General features: G+C 32.2%; 1 protein-coding gene across 1 annotated transcript; it reads left to right on the forward strand.

The window, feature by feature from the left end:
- The first annotated feature begins 8,711 nt into the window (after positions 1-8,711).
- On the forward strand, positions 8,712-12,223 carry LOC133807438 (uncharacterized). The gene is made up of 5 exons (XM_062245775.1): positions 8,712-9,292; positions 9,383-9,456; positions 10,779-10,914; positions 11,022-11,303; positions 11,625-12,223. The coding sequence occupies exons 1-5, from the start codon at positions 9,161-9,163 to the stop codon at positions 11,892-11,894; spliced, it is 894 nt and encodes a 297-aa protein (XP_062101759.1). The 5' UTR covers positions 8,712-9,160; the 3' UTR covers positions 11,895-12,223.
- The last annotated feature ends 2,244 nt before the right edge of the window (positions 12,224-14,467 follow it).

Genomic DNA, 14,467 nt, shown 5'->3' on the forward strand with positions numbered 1-14,467 from the left:
GATAATGCTTATGTCTATTAGATGTAATCTTTTTGGCTTGTGTTAAACACGCTAATACCGTTCTTGACTCATAGGTCAATTTCATATGACCAGTGCTCAATACTACTGTCGAACTTGACTAATAAGTCACAGCTTCACAATCAATACTGACACCATTGTCATTTCCTGATTCATAGGTCAGGGCCATACTTAGATAAGCAAAGTTGCTATGCATTTACTATGCAATCAATGTCAATATATAGAGCACTCAACATGCCTCATCAATAACCATGCATGTCACATACTGGGTGCAGTTTTCCTACCTTTGGTCCAAGCACAAGTTACCAATAAATGAGCTACAAGCACGATCCTGTTCCCAAGCCCCTAGTGATAACCTACTCACAATCATAATATAAAACCTCATAAAAATGAGTAAATAAATACTCCCGGACCAAGTCCTAGCCTCAGGGACGTAGAATCCTACCCAAATGGGTAGTAGGATCGATCCCAGGCCCTTAGAGTTAAGTTCCCACGACTAAAAACCAAATATGGGCAAAACTGCCCTTAAGCGCCGCGGCCCACCTCCAGACAAAAGCCAGACCACCTCTCTGCCTGCACCTTGCACCGCAGCACACCAACCTTGTGTTGCGGCCCTACCTTCCCATCAACCAACATCATCCTCTTCATCAGGGGCCGCGTCCCAACCACGAACCAGCCAAAAATCTTCGTTTTCTTCATTTATAAATCTTCCGAAAACCTATCCAAACATCTCCAAATCCCAAAATCAAAGTTCCCAAACATCCTAATTATTCGACACCAATAAAACCCAAGCTTCAATTCATTCAAAAACTCATCAAAACATAAAATCCAATCAAAGCTTAAAAACTTTAAAAACTTAGAACTTAAAACTTGGATTTCCTCTGATTGAGTCGTTTCCCAACTAAATCCTCCAGCTAATAAGCTTCTAATCTTTCCTAGAATCGCTATGCCTCGATCCTTGCCTCAATCCGAGTTCTAAAACTCAAGTTTCCTTCGAAAATGTGATTGGTGTCAAAAAGGGAACGGGAGGGAGAGAGAACGTTCTTTTTATGTTTTTGATAGGTTACTTCAAGCTTAAGTAATCTCAAGAAAATCATCGGGGTCCCGAAAATCCCCCCCGGTGTAAAATAGTTAAAATTCCCAACATTCCCTCCGGATCTCACTAACTCCCAATTTATCATCAAATATTTATTCCCATTACCCAATATCCCGGTAATGAGCTAAATACCCCTTGACTCACTCCAAGTCAAGTATGAATCCCATTGTGACTTTCCCGCTAGCTTGCCTCCTAGGATCGTCTCGTGATGTGTAACCCAAGAATAACCAAATAATAATGAAGCGCTACACACATACCACATATATGCCAAATATACCCAAAATGGCCAAAATATGAAAATTGCCAAATTAAACAAAAATAGGCCCACATGCATATTTAATACACTTAAACATACATATCAAGTCATATTATAATATTATTCACATAATGATACACATAAATATCACATAATCATATAATTCTATATTTTGCCATCTTGGCCCCCTAATCAAGGCCCTAAGCCTTATTAGGAAATTTGGGTCGTTACAAAAACGGTTTGTGCCCGTAGAGCAAAGCATGACCCTATTATTTGTGTTTCAAGGCATGGCCCTAATATTTGTGTTTAGTATTTGTTTGAATACTTGCGAATGCTATGCTATGTTGTGTATGATTATGACGGCAAAGGTCGGCAACGGCGAAGGTCGAGAATGGCAAAGGTCGGGAACGGCGAAGGTCGGGGATGGCAAAGGTCGGGGATGGCAAAGGTCGAGAATGACAAAAGCATACAGAATGCAGGCCGCTAGGGCGAGACCCTCTAAGGGTGTTGTTTCTACCCGCTTGGTGAAGACCGTGAACCCAATTCCTGGTAAAGCACCTAGGTCGGCATAGGGTGCTATATGTTTAATCTGTTGTTTGTTTATGTTGTATATTATTGGATTGAATTATGATATGTTATGCGTTGATTTTTCTTGCTGTTGTCAAATGAGTTTTTATTTTGATTTAATCACACTTTTCAACCTAAAACCTCGATTAGCGAGCTAATGACACATTTATAAATCATATGGTAACGACTCTAAGGTAGTAGGGCGTTACAATACATGTGACCTAGATCCGAGTTACTAATGTAGTAGGACACTTTAGTGGAGGTACTTTTTATAATGAGAGTATGTCGAATTGAACCATATGTGATTTATTAATACTTGTTTAAATACTATTTCGCAGTATTATAAAACACATCAATTGATGATCATATACAAACTGATCTTAATCCTAAAGTTACTATGAACTCCTATATATGTCATTTGATCCTTGATTCATGCGTTACGATTTGTCAGAATGATTAGACTAAGAACTATTGTTTTGGGTACTCAATGATGTATATGGCTGGGGACATAGCTTAACAGATATGGAATCTCTACCTTCTTATAGATTGAATGATAGTTCCCTATTGGGTTGACTTTTGGAATTGAAAAGGTTATTGACGTTAAATTCATAATCAAATTATGAATTAACCTTCACTAGTAAAGTCAATGGTACACTAGGAATCAAGATATAATTAAAAGGGTAAAATGGTATTTTTATTCCCACTTAATTATGAATCATCAATAGAGGATTAATTTGTATGTAATTATTATATCAATGGACATTTTATGGTTACAATAAAGTACTCAGTAAATATATATATTTAATTCTCAAGAGTCCAGTCTCATATTTATAGTGGAATAATCATGAGATTAATCAATATGATTATTTAATCAAAAAGTTTTGGTTAATAATCTTTTATTTATTGGAGATTGAAGTTATTGGTCCATAGGTCCCCGGGGCAGCTCTATCAACATTATTCAAGGTAAGAGTTGATACAAGGGTCAAATTGTGAATGAGCTATTTGAGAGAATATTTATTCTTCGAATAAATGTGTAATTATGTGATAATTGAAGTTGCACAAGTTATTATTGATTTATGTAATTTTTGAAATTGTGTAGAAATAAAAAGAAATTGATTTTAATCAATTATTTTATTTAAGTGTGAAAGATAAATATGGATAGTCAAAATTTGTTTTGATTATTATCTTTATTTAATTAATAATAAGATGATAATGGAAATTCAAATTTTGAATTTTAAATTTTGAGATTTAAGTTGTTATTTTTTCCTTAAAAAGATGATACCTTATTTGAATTTCTAATTATTAATTAAATAAAATAAAAATGCATGAAAAAAAATCAAATCTTGTCTTTTAGGGAAGTGCTACATGCATAGGGCTTCTTGGACTGCCCTATGCGTGTACCACTACTGATGGTGATCAGTTATTAGTTTTTTATTTTATTTAATTAATTAATAAAACATTTTGAAAAGAGTTTTAAAATGGAATGTAAGACTTTGTCTTTAATCATCATCATCATCATCATTATTATTATTAAAGAAAATGAATTTTATTATTATTATTATTATTATGATAATAATGTCTATATATATATTATATATGATAGAAAATAGAAGAACACAACTTTTTATCCAGAAGAGAAAAACTGATCATTTTTCCACACAAAAGATAAACTTTTCTCTCTAGCCTATAATCAAGAGTCTCATGTGTTGAGAATACTTTTGATTCACAAACATTGATTATTGTTCTCTATGTGCCCATCCACATCTTGAGGTGTAGAGAACATCTTGGAAGATCTAGGTGTGAGTACTCTATCGAGGATATGAAGATTGAAATATATACGAAAAGATTCAAGGATTCTTGATAGGCTACAAGAGGTAAATCATTTCGTATTATTTTTTACATATACATATTATATTAATTAACATATTGCATATTAAATGATCCTCATATAAAGTTGTTTATATGAAATATTTTTTTATTGTATACGATATTACCATTATCGCAATTTCTGCTGCGCACTAGGAACCGTTCCTAACACTTTCATCATCTGCTCTTTCCAATCGGCGAGTACCTCTGGGTTGGGTTCTTGCCTAGTTAGCTTTTGAGGTGTAGTTCCATTTTCTTGTGTTCTTGACCCATCCTTGTTTTCTTTGTCTCTGTCATGAGGTAGTTCCATCGCTTTCACCGTATTTTTATGCTCCTTCGTTGTTTCTTTCTCCCTGTTCTTCTACATTCTGATTTTTTTGAGGGGTACCCTCATCTTCTCTCCTCTTCTTTTTATTTCTATTGTTGGCGTCAGCCTCCTTCCTTAAGCGAGCCATCTCCTCGACCATCTTTTCCTGCCTTCGAGCCATTTCTTCAACCATTTGGTCTTGTTTTATGGCGAGGTCCGCCATGGTGCGCTCGTACTGAGCCACCATTTCCTTGTACGTTTCATTTGCATGTGTTTGGATTGTTTTCATATATTCCACCAACTTATGGATTTCATGCGAGAAATTGTTTTGTGCTGATGGATCGCTTGTTTGCTTTTCCACTCCTTCTTTTCTTTGTGGCATGGCTTTTAACTTATTTCTTCTTGTGTCTTCAGCCTTTCCTGTAACAAAAAGATTCAAGAAAACAACAAAATCAAGAAGTTATGTTGCTTTCGCACAGACGGCGCCAACTGTTCGGGTCAATTTTCTCGAGCATGTGGAGTTTCCTAAAATTGAAACTTTAGTTGTAGTTCTCTTTCTACGCCTTTACTCTACTATTATTTGTCTTTGCTTCCCTGTTGACTTAATCAACTTATGGGAGAGGGTTCTTCCGCGATCGATCTTTGACAAGAACAATCTTTCGCAAGAACCAATGGTGAATACCTACAAGAAAACTCTCTGATGCTTAAGTCAGTTCTCACTCTATATTTTGACAGAGTAATAGTATAGTAAAGACCGAAAAAGAGTCACTTTGCTACGAGTGAAATCAGTTATTTATAGCAAAAGAACGGAGGAAAGGTTTAGAAAAGAGTAATTGTCATTGGTACAAGTGTCCACCCCAAGTTTCATTTCCCACCAAATATAACCGACTCCTCCCACGCCAATCTGACCTAGTTGTCTCTGTGCTTCGACCTCTTGCATGATTTCTTTCTCCCCTTCCCATTTAGTGAAACGTGTGTTTTAATGCTTCCCCTACACGCCAACAAATGTTTATTTTCCCATGATTAGACACGTGACTTATCACATTTTATCAAACATTTATTATGCAACTCACTAATAATGCTTATAAATGAAAATTAATAATTGTGAGGACAAAATGCCCTCATTTTGACATTTTTTCACTCTTTGAATGTTTAAACTTCTCTACTTATTAGCCTATCAATGGAAGTTTACATTCTCAAAAAAAAAAAAAAATTACATAATGCTTCTGTAATTAGACGATAGCGAATAATACCAAAGTTTAGTGACCATCGTTGTACAGTAACATGTTCTTCTTCTTGATATTTTGTTCAAGTGTCATACATTGACTATTATGCACAGTATTGTAGAAATTCACATGCATTTAAAAGTTAGATTTCCATAAAAGCCAACTAATCAGCGTTAGAATCTTTTAAGGTGAAGAAATTGACTTTAGACCTTGATTACATAGAAGACCGTTTATATAGTTTCTTATTAATAAGCATTAACATTAAAAGGTTCCCAAATTAAAAAGGGTCTTTGGTCCTACTGATCCCTGAATTAAAAATGTAATCTTTCAAATTGTGGATGGATAATGAGACCAAAAGGCAATCAATATTACATTTTTCTTTAATTAAAAAAATTAAAGAAAAAGAAAGGAAAAAGTAACTGACCTAATGTTGAGCAGTATGTACACCAACTGCCAAGGGCATGTGCCCAGGTTCGCAGTGGTGTATGCGTGCCCAATGGCCTTAATCATTAGTACAAACTTTCCTTTCCGATTCCCAGAGCCGTCGAGCATATTTTGGTAATTTTCTTTTCGTAGGTGGAATGTTGCCTAATTTCTCAATTAGCATCTTTACTGTCAATATTTTTGTTTTCTTCTTCTTGTTATACTTTAATTAATTAAAAAGATTACATCAGGTGAACATTAATTTTCTTACATTATATATATTTTAAATAATAAATTTTGTTTTCAGCACATGCTTCTTTAATATAAAATTGAAATGCAACTATAAGGCCACGTGAAAAAAATAATTATTTTCTTTATGGATATATTTATATATACTAGCTACAGACAAAGTATAATATGCATGCTTGCTTAATTTTATGTATAGAATTTATTAGTTATTTTTATTAAATTTATATTAATATCATATAAATTTTGAAATAAATATTATATTTTAATTAAATAATTTATTTATTTTTGTTTAAGTTTATGTTTGTTCTAGTTTATAAATTTATGAGTGACAACAAAAGATTATATATATTATATGTTTAATGTAATATTAAATATTATACGTGGATTTTAAATTTAAGTTTTTAAAAAAAAAATTAATTTGTTGTTAATTCAAAGTAGATTATATTATATGTTTAATATGATATTATTCTAATAAGTGAGTTTAAGTTTAATTAAATGTTTATTTAAGTTATAAAACATATTATTTTATTATTTTTAAATAATTATTATTGTAAAACATCACAAAAATATCATATTTTAATTTGTTTAATTATTTATTATTTAACAATAATTATGATTGTAAAATATCTAAAAATATCTTATTTTTAATTTTTTTAATTATTAATTATTTTTAAATAATTATCATTGTAAAATATCTTAAAAATATCATATTTTAATTTTTTTTTAATTCTTTATTTTATTTTATTTTATTTAAATTTAAGTATTTAGAAACTACTATTACATATAAAAATGTTAAAGTTAACTTTAAAAAAATAAAAAATCATTAAAACCAAAAATTTTCGTTATCTCCGTTATCTATACACTTATTATATAGAAGATATATATATATATATATATAATAAAATTAAAATTGAGTAAAATCTAAAATTTTAACTTTTTTTTAAAAGAAACTAGAATTTGAAAATTGTCCTAATTTTCGTTATCTATCCCATAAACTTTATTATTACGTCACATACGAGTGAGTGATGCCTTCCCATCCAAAGGGGAAAAGTCGAAAATACCCTTCTGGAATGATCCAATATCCTATACTCTAATAGATGGTTTTTTTTTTGGAAAAGAAAAAGGAAAAAACAAAAGAAGAAGAAGAATGATTATTAGGTTTTGTGCATATACATATTTTGAGATTGGGCGTTGGGATGGCAAGCACACGTGAAACTTTAGCAATATGCCCCACAATTGAAAGCACATTGCAGATTTTGCAACTCTTTGGGTGCTCACATGGGTGGCTGAGGCTGAGTCCTCTCAATGATGCATATTTTTAAAACGTCTCCAAGGCTCCAACAACTAAATCTCTTCTCTTATTAATTAATACTCCCACCTTCATCTACTTAACTTACCTTCCTTTCTTCTATTTGATTTTCTTTCTTTTCATGTAAACAGCCTCTTTTTTTTCACTGTCACACATGGATGTCACCAGTATTTTTTTCGAGAATAATGTAGAAGGAGAACTCACTAGTTTTTCATGGTAATTACCGCTTTTTTTTTCTTTCTGTTACCAAGAATTAGATTATTTTCTTACATTAATGTTGCCATTATTTTAAATTTAATAAAAAAAAACAAATAGAAAGAGCTGGGCCGAGTGGGAGTGGGATGTTCAAATAAAGATAAAGTAAACAGAAATGAGAGTGGATAGCATTTTTTAAATTTATTTCACTTAAATTGCATCCTTAATTTTTTAATGGCTAACTATTATCTAAAATTTAATTTTCACAACGACAATAATAATAATAATAATAATATGTATTTTTTCTTATAAGCTTCTTTTGTTCTTCCTTATGAGCTACCTCTTCAAGAATTTTTAATTGATTTTAAATCGGTACTTGTAGATTACCGTTTGTATAATAAAACTCTTTAATTGGTACTTTAGCAGTTTTTTTTTTATATTAACGTTAAGCAATATTTATTTATTTAAAAAATGATTCCGTTTTACTATATATATATATTAAACAAACAATATAAATATTTGCAAGCTGATAAACTTTTGTCTCTTTCTTGTGAGATGTTTTGCAATAATTAGAAAGAATATGTTTATACGAATCGAATTAAATCAAAGATTTGATTAAAATACTCCAACAAATTCATGTGACCCCGATAATTCCTCAATCAAGATTTGTATGATTTAGGAAAGAGAATTGCATTTTGAAATATGTATATTTGATAATTGTATTTTAAAATTGTATATATTTAATATTTTAAATTCATATTTAATTAATAAAATTTTACTAATTTAATTAAATTGTTATCATACGAGCTATAAATTATATATAACTACTGATAGTTTAGTTATATTAATAAAAATTTATTAATTAAGATATCAAATATCTATATTTTTAAAATACATGTATTATACAAATATTATTAAAAATAAAGTGTACCAAAATAATATTTTTAAAAAACAAATGATATCAAATAAATAAATTCTGAATTATTAAAAAATAAATTATAAAGTTACATGCACAATACAACAAAACAAAAGAGAAAAGGGTAATTTAGTAATTAGGCAGTGAATATTCGGTTGTTCTTCTTAAAACAACCGACACGTGGCGGTATACTAAACTAAATCCGGTGCACATGGTTCGCATAAAAAAATATGAGTAGGGAGGGGCGGTACAAGATTCAAATTTGGCCTTTGAAAAAGAAAAATAATAATAAAAAGAGAAAAAGAGAAAGATTTCTTCGTTTTGAAACAGAAGAGAAGTAGCTACTACTACACTCTATATGGCCTCTCACTCTCCCTTCAAATCCACTCCCAATAATAAATAGAAATATATAAAATAAGAAAATCCCAACAAACCCAGAATTCAGAGGAAAAAAAAAAGCCATAAAGTTGAAGGCCACCGAGGTTATTTTCGTCATTTTTCTGCTAATCTCCCAAAGTTTCCTTTTTTTTTTTTCCTTCTTCTTCTTCTGCAATCTTCAATCTTCTTTCTCTCCAATCTCTACTACTTAGAAGATACAATCACTGTGCGTTTCTCCTCCATTTTTGTCCAAATCCTAGCTCACTCCAGACTCCATACTTGCGAAGTGGAAGAAGAATAAAAAGAAGTTGAAAGAACCTAGCAGAAACCAAAGCCAAAAACGAAAGGAAAAAAATGGAGAGGAGCACTCCGGTTAGGAAGCCCCACACATCCACCGCAGATCTGCTTACTTGGTGTGAAACTCCCCTGGCTGACTCTCCAGCCGTCGCCTCCGCCGTATCTCGCTCCGGCACCCGTTCTCACCAGGTGACATATATACAAAATATAGATATGTATATGATTTCGATCTTTTTTATTTCACTGTTTGATTTAGAGATGATTTGGGGATAATTTTAGCCGTCGGATGGGATCAGCAAGGTGGTTTTTGGAGGTCAGGTGACAGATGAGGAGTCTCAGAGTTTAAACAAACGGTGAGATCTATTGTTTTTCTGGTTTCTTCTTTTCTTTATCTTGATTTTTATTTCTGTTATTTAAATTTGGTTCTCATCGTTTTTCTCTTGAAGGTTTTAGTTTTGTTTTAAAATTTTCTACTCTCTTTTTCATCCTTCCGCAAAGTTCTCGGTTTCCGTTTTCTGCGTGTTCTTTCGGTCTTTCTCTCGTCTTTTTAAAAATTCTTGACCAGGCCGTCCCTTTAGTGGATGTACTCCGTTCTCCCTATTTTTGGAAGCATTTACGGATTAAATTGCCGTAGTTAAAGTTTTTGATCTGTCACCGATCTGTATTTCCAGCATATGAATCCCACTCCCTTTATCTTATTTGTACAGAAGACACAGAAATCAAAATAGAAGTTTTCGAAACGTGTCAAGTTACAGTCTAAAGTTGTCTCTTGGGCTGGGGTGATTTGACCAAGATTTAGAAATATAATCGCACGTCTATTGGCTTTTTGTGCATTAAGGATTGATTTCACTTAATTTAGCTGTTTTTTAAAATTAATTTTAAGTTATTCTGAAATGTGGCCGTAGAACATGCCACAAGGCTTTTGTAACCCATTTTCTTAAATTGGAATTCTAGGAGTAGAACCTGCTCTTTTGTGTTTGCTTCTGAAAACACGTATTTACAGCTAAGGTTACAAAGATGGCAGAACAACTTAATATTGTTTTTATTGAACTGCATATCTACACTTCCCAATGGTTAGGCATACAATTTGTTCCACAAAGGTTGAGATTCCAGTCCTCCATGGGCACTTAAAATAGCAATTGTTATTATTTTGTGTTCCCCAAGTTTAGGCGGGAGCCTAGTTTTGAAAACATTTACATATCTACACCAGGTGCTATTTTAGCTGCAGCTCGTTGCTGCTTTAAATTTTCACCTTGAATTTGTCGTTGGAGTAAGCTGATTTTCTTTCAGGAATTGCATCAATACCCTTGCTGTGTCCTCCATTTTTTTCCTTTTAAAAGCATGCTTGGGCATACGTGTTTCATGTTTCTGTTGTAATATCAAGTGGAGTCATCATTTTCCATCTTCGTTAGCTATTGTTTACCCTTCTTTATGGCATGTTATTACCAAAGAGCGAGGTGTATGCCATGAAGGATTTTAAGCAGAATGATGGCAAAGAGGCAGATTGTCCGTTGGTGCATTTTCATCTGTTGTCTTATGCTTTATCACAAATGTAAATGCATTTGAATCTGTGATAGGCTTTTTAAAATAGAAAATTTCTCTAGATTTCTTTGATTCATTTCACAACAAATATCCCATGTCTGTGGCTCTGACAATGAACTTTTGCATTCTTCAGGAAACCTTGTTCAGGGTATAAAATGAAAGAGATGACTGGTAGTGGAATATTTGTAGGCGACGGAGAAGATGAGGAATCAGAAACTGGTAATGCCAGTGCTACCCCAAATAACAAAACTGGAATACGTATGTACCAGGTACAAACAATTGTTGCAGATTACTAACAATGCTGATCTCCGTGGTAAATGTCATTTTGGTGGAAACCTATGAGTTAATTTTGTATTTTAATGGTTTAAAATTCCAGCAAGCGATGGCTGGAATTAGTCATATTTCATTTGCTGAAGAAGAAAGTGTTTCTCCCAAAAAGCCTATATCACTTCCTGAGGTGGCAAAGCAGCGTGAATTGAGTGGGACCTTGGAAAGTGAGGATGCAAATTTGAAGAAGCAACTTTCAGATGCTAAGTGCAAGGAACTTAGTGGACACGACATCTTTGCACCCCCTCCTGAAATTTTGCCGAGGCCTACTACTGCACGCACCCTGGATTTGAGAGGACACATAGACATTGGAGAATCTGCATCACACGACGTAAGTACTTTTGTTAAAGTCTCTAGTGCTACTGAATTTGTGTGAATGCATCCATATTGTATTAGTAATCATCGACAGAGACCAATTACTGATTACTGATTCACGTACGGATTAACTTATACACTTGACATGATAATCATCTTAATTTGAGAAATTTCTTACTTGGGTTCTCTCCATTTTGAATTGCTTTTATGGAATATATTTATATTCATACGGGAGTATTTGATCATATGGGTGCGCGCATGTGTATTTGTTCTCTGCTTATTGTATGTACTATCCTTTAATCGTCTAACTGGGTCGGAACTTATATTCCTATTGAAGCCTGCTGGAGGTCAGAGCAATGTAGTTTCTGTTGATGAACCACTGAAAACCGCAAAGAAGATATACAACAAGAAATTTAATGAGCTTTCAGGGAACGACATATTCAAGGGGGATGCTGCTCCATCGTCTGCTGAAAAATCACTAAGCGTGGCAAAACTGCGGGAGATTAGCGGAAATGATATTTTTGCTGATGGGAAGGTAGAGTCTCGAGACTACCTTGGTGGTGTACGCAAACCCCCGGGTGGTGAGAGTAGCATTGCCTTGGTTTAACTTCGTTTTAGGTCTAACTGGGGTTGTATTTTTCAATCCTATGGTTTGTTTTCTTCGCGTAGTGGGGATGTGTTATTATATAATTATTATTACAATTATTATTTGACCTTTGTATTTTGGGTTTTGGGAGAAATTTATTGTTTTAGGTTTTAACGGGTCGTCGGCCGGAGCTATATGGATGGAGTATGGACTATCACATCTGCTAATTGGGTTGTATGTCCATAATTGTTTTTTCTTTTTTCTTTTTTCTTCTTCACTGCGTGTCTTAATGGAGTGCATGGGCTGTCTATTTACGAGGTTTATTATTTTATTCGCTCGTATTATTATTATTACTACTTTTCCTTAGGGGAGATAATGCCTGACAGGCTGGTTAAAATAATAATAATAAATAAATAAAAACTAGTAATGCAACAATATTGAAATATAACGGCTAGAATATTTTTACTTTGGTGGGAGTTGATGATTTTGTATAAATGTTTTCTCTGAAAGTCTAAACCCATTATGTTATCTTACCACGTGTCTGCACATTGATACTTACTATATGGTACGCTGTTGATTTCATAAGAAAAAGGCTTTACCTAATATATGCTTTGGCTCCATTCTAGAAGCAAATATCCAAAGAGTGGCAGAATTGATCAGAAGAGGATTACTTGGATGGTTTAATACCTTGTTTGGAACCTGAATCTTGGGAGGGATGGAATAGAAGATTAAATGGATATTGTCGGAAATATTAAACAACACAAGGGTTATCCTAAAATACAAGAACCAGAATTACAGTAGAATGAAGAAGTTTACAACCTCAAAACACAAAAATACAAGTAAAATAACACCAAAAAGAAGAAGAACAGTGATAAATTAATGTTACTGTATTTAAGAGTTTTAATTAATAATCTAAATTTATTGGAGTTTGAAATTATAAGTCCACGAGAAGGTTCTATCAATACTATTTAAGGGAAGAGTTTAAATTGGGAAAAATCAAGAAAATGTCATATTTGGAAGAAATTTGTTATTCGGGGTCAAATATGTAATTGAGATAAATTATTTAATTAATGTGGAAATTTTTGAAATTAGCATTTTTAATTAAGGCAATTTATGAAAATTATTATTATTTTTTAAATAAAATAGAATTTTCGAAAATAGTATTTAAATAATTAATTTTGAATTAATTATTTTTCTTATTAAAATATTGTGAAAATATATTTCTAATAATTCAAATTAGTTTTGAATTTGAATTAATATTTATAATTTAATTAATCTGATAAGATAAGTTATCAGATTTATATATATTTTAATAAATAAATTATTAAATATATTTAAAAGAAAATTAGTTGTAACACATCTGTAAAAATAGGGATGCTACACGCCAACCACAGTCCAGGGACTGTAGTTGGCGTGTACAACATGTAATAGATCAAGATTGGATCTTGATATTTAGATTTATAGTATGAATTTTAAAATTTGGATTTAACTAATTCTTTTATAAATCTATCAGAAATATAGTTTTACAAACATACGTAATATTTTTAAGAATATTCAAGAGAGAAAGAAAATATACCGTAATATTTTCCTATCCCTCAAATCTATCTCAGACTTATTATTCTAAGATCTCATGTGTTGAGAATATCTTGTGAATCAGAAATTTTCCTACCATTACTTTGTACCCACACACGTCTTGAGGTGTACGGATACATCTTGAAAGATCTTGGTCTCAGTATTTCAAAGACTGCATTGGATTGGATGTTTGTGGAGATACAAAAAGATAGCGATAATTCTTGATAGTTCTTCAACTAGTAAATCCTCATCTTTTTTATTTTTTTTTATTAATGTTTTGCATGTTAATGGATCTGATCATTTAAAGTTTTTTAAATAATTTTTTTTGAAATCTCTGGGCCCAACACCCTGTGCTTTCTGTTGTGCATATGGTAAACTCGTTACCAACACTAATCATCACAAAAGAGATTTATATATTTTAGTGTTAATACTATTCACTTATTGTAGCGTCCATAAACTCCTAATAAGATTAAGTACTTTGATTAGCGTGCCGAGATGGCAAGTGGGGTAATGTTGTGAATTATATTATTATATAATTGAGTTTGCATGATTATGTGTATTAGATATGTTTAAGAACCCGCATTTGTAAAAAAAATGCATTTTTGTAATTTTGACATGTTGATGATATATTTATAAATATTATGTGCCATGTGCTTTGAGACCACATTATTATGTGGATATATGTGATTTTTTGGCATGAGTGAATCATTTCGAGCATTTTTAGCAGAAAAGTCTCAACAGGGAAAAACGCCCGTCTTGGATCGAGCCTAGGGGTATTTTGGAAATTTCAATAATTTGGCATAATTAGTAAAATAAAATTAATTGGTGGAATAATTATGTTTAGTGATATTAGTGATAACTGAGAATTAGTGGTGTAATTAGAGTTATAAGCGAAATGACAAAAATGACATTGGGTATGATTTAAAGGGCAATTAAGTGGGAAGAGCAAAATGGTTTTTTGACCCTAAAATTTCAGAAAAGAGTAAAACCAAAGCCGAAGGTTTTCCCTTGCACATGTTTCT

This window comes from Humulus lupulus, chromosome X, assembly GCF_963169125.1.
Source record: "Humulus lupulus chromosome X, drHumLupu1.1, whole genome shotgun sequence".
In the NCBI taxonomy this organism is placed as follows: domain Eukaryota; kingdom Viridiplantae; phylum Streptophyta; class Magnoliopsida; order Rosales; family Cannabaceae; genus Humulus; species Humulus lupulus.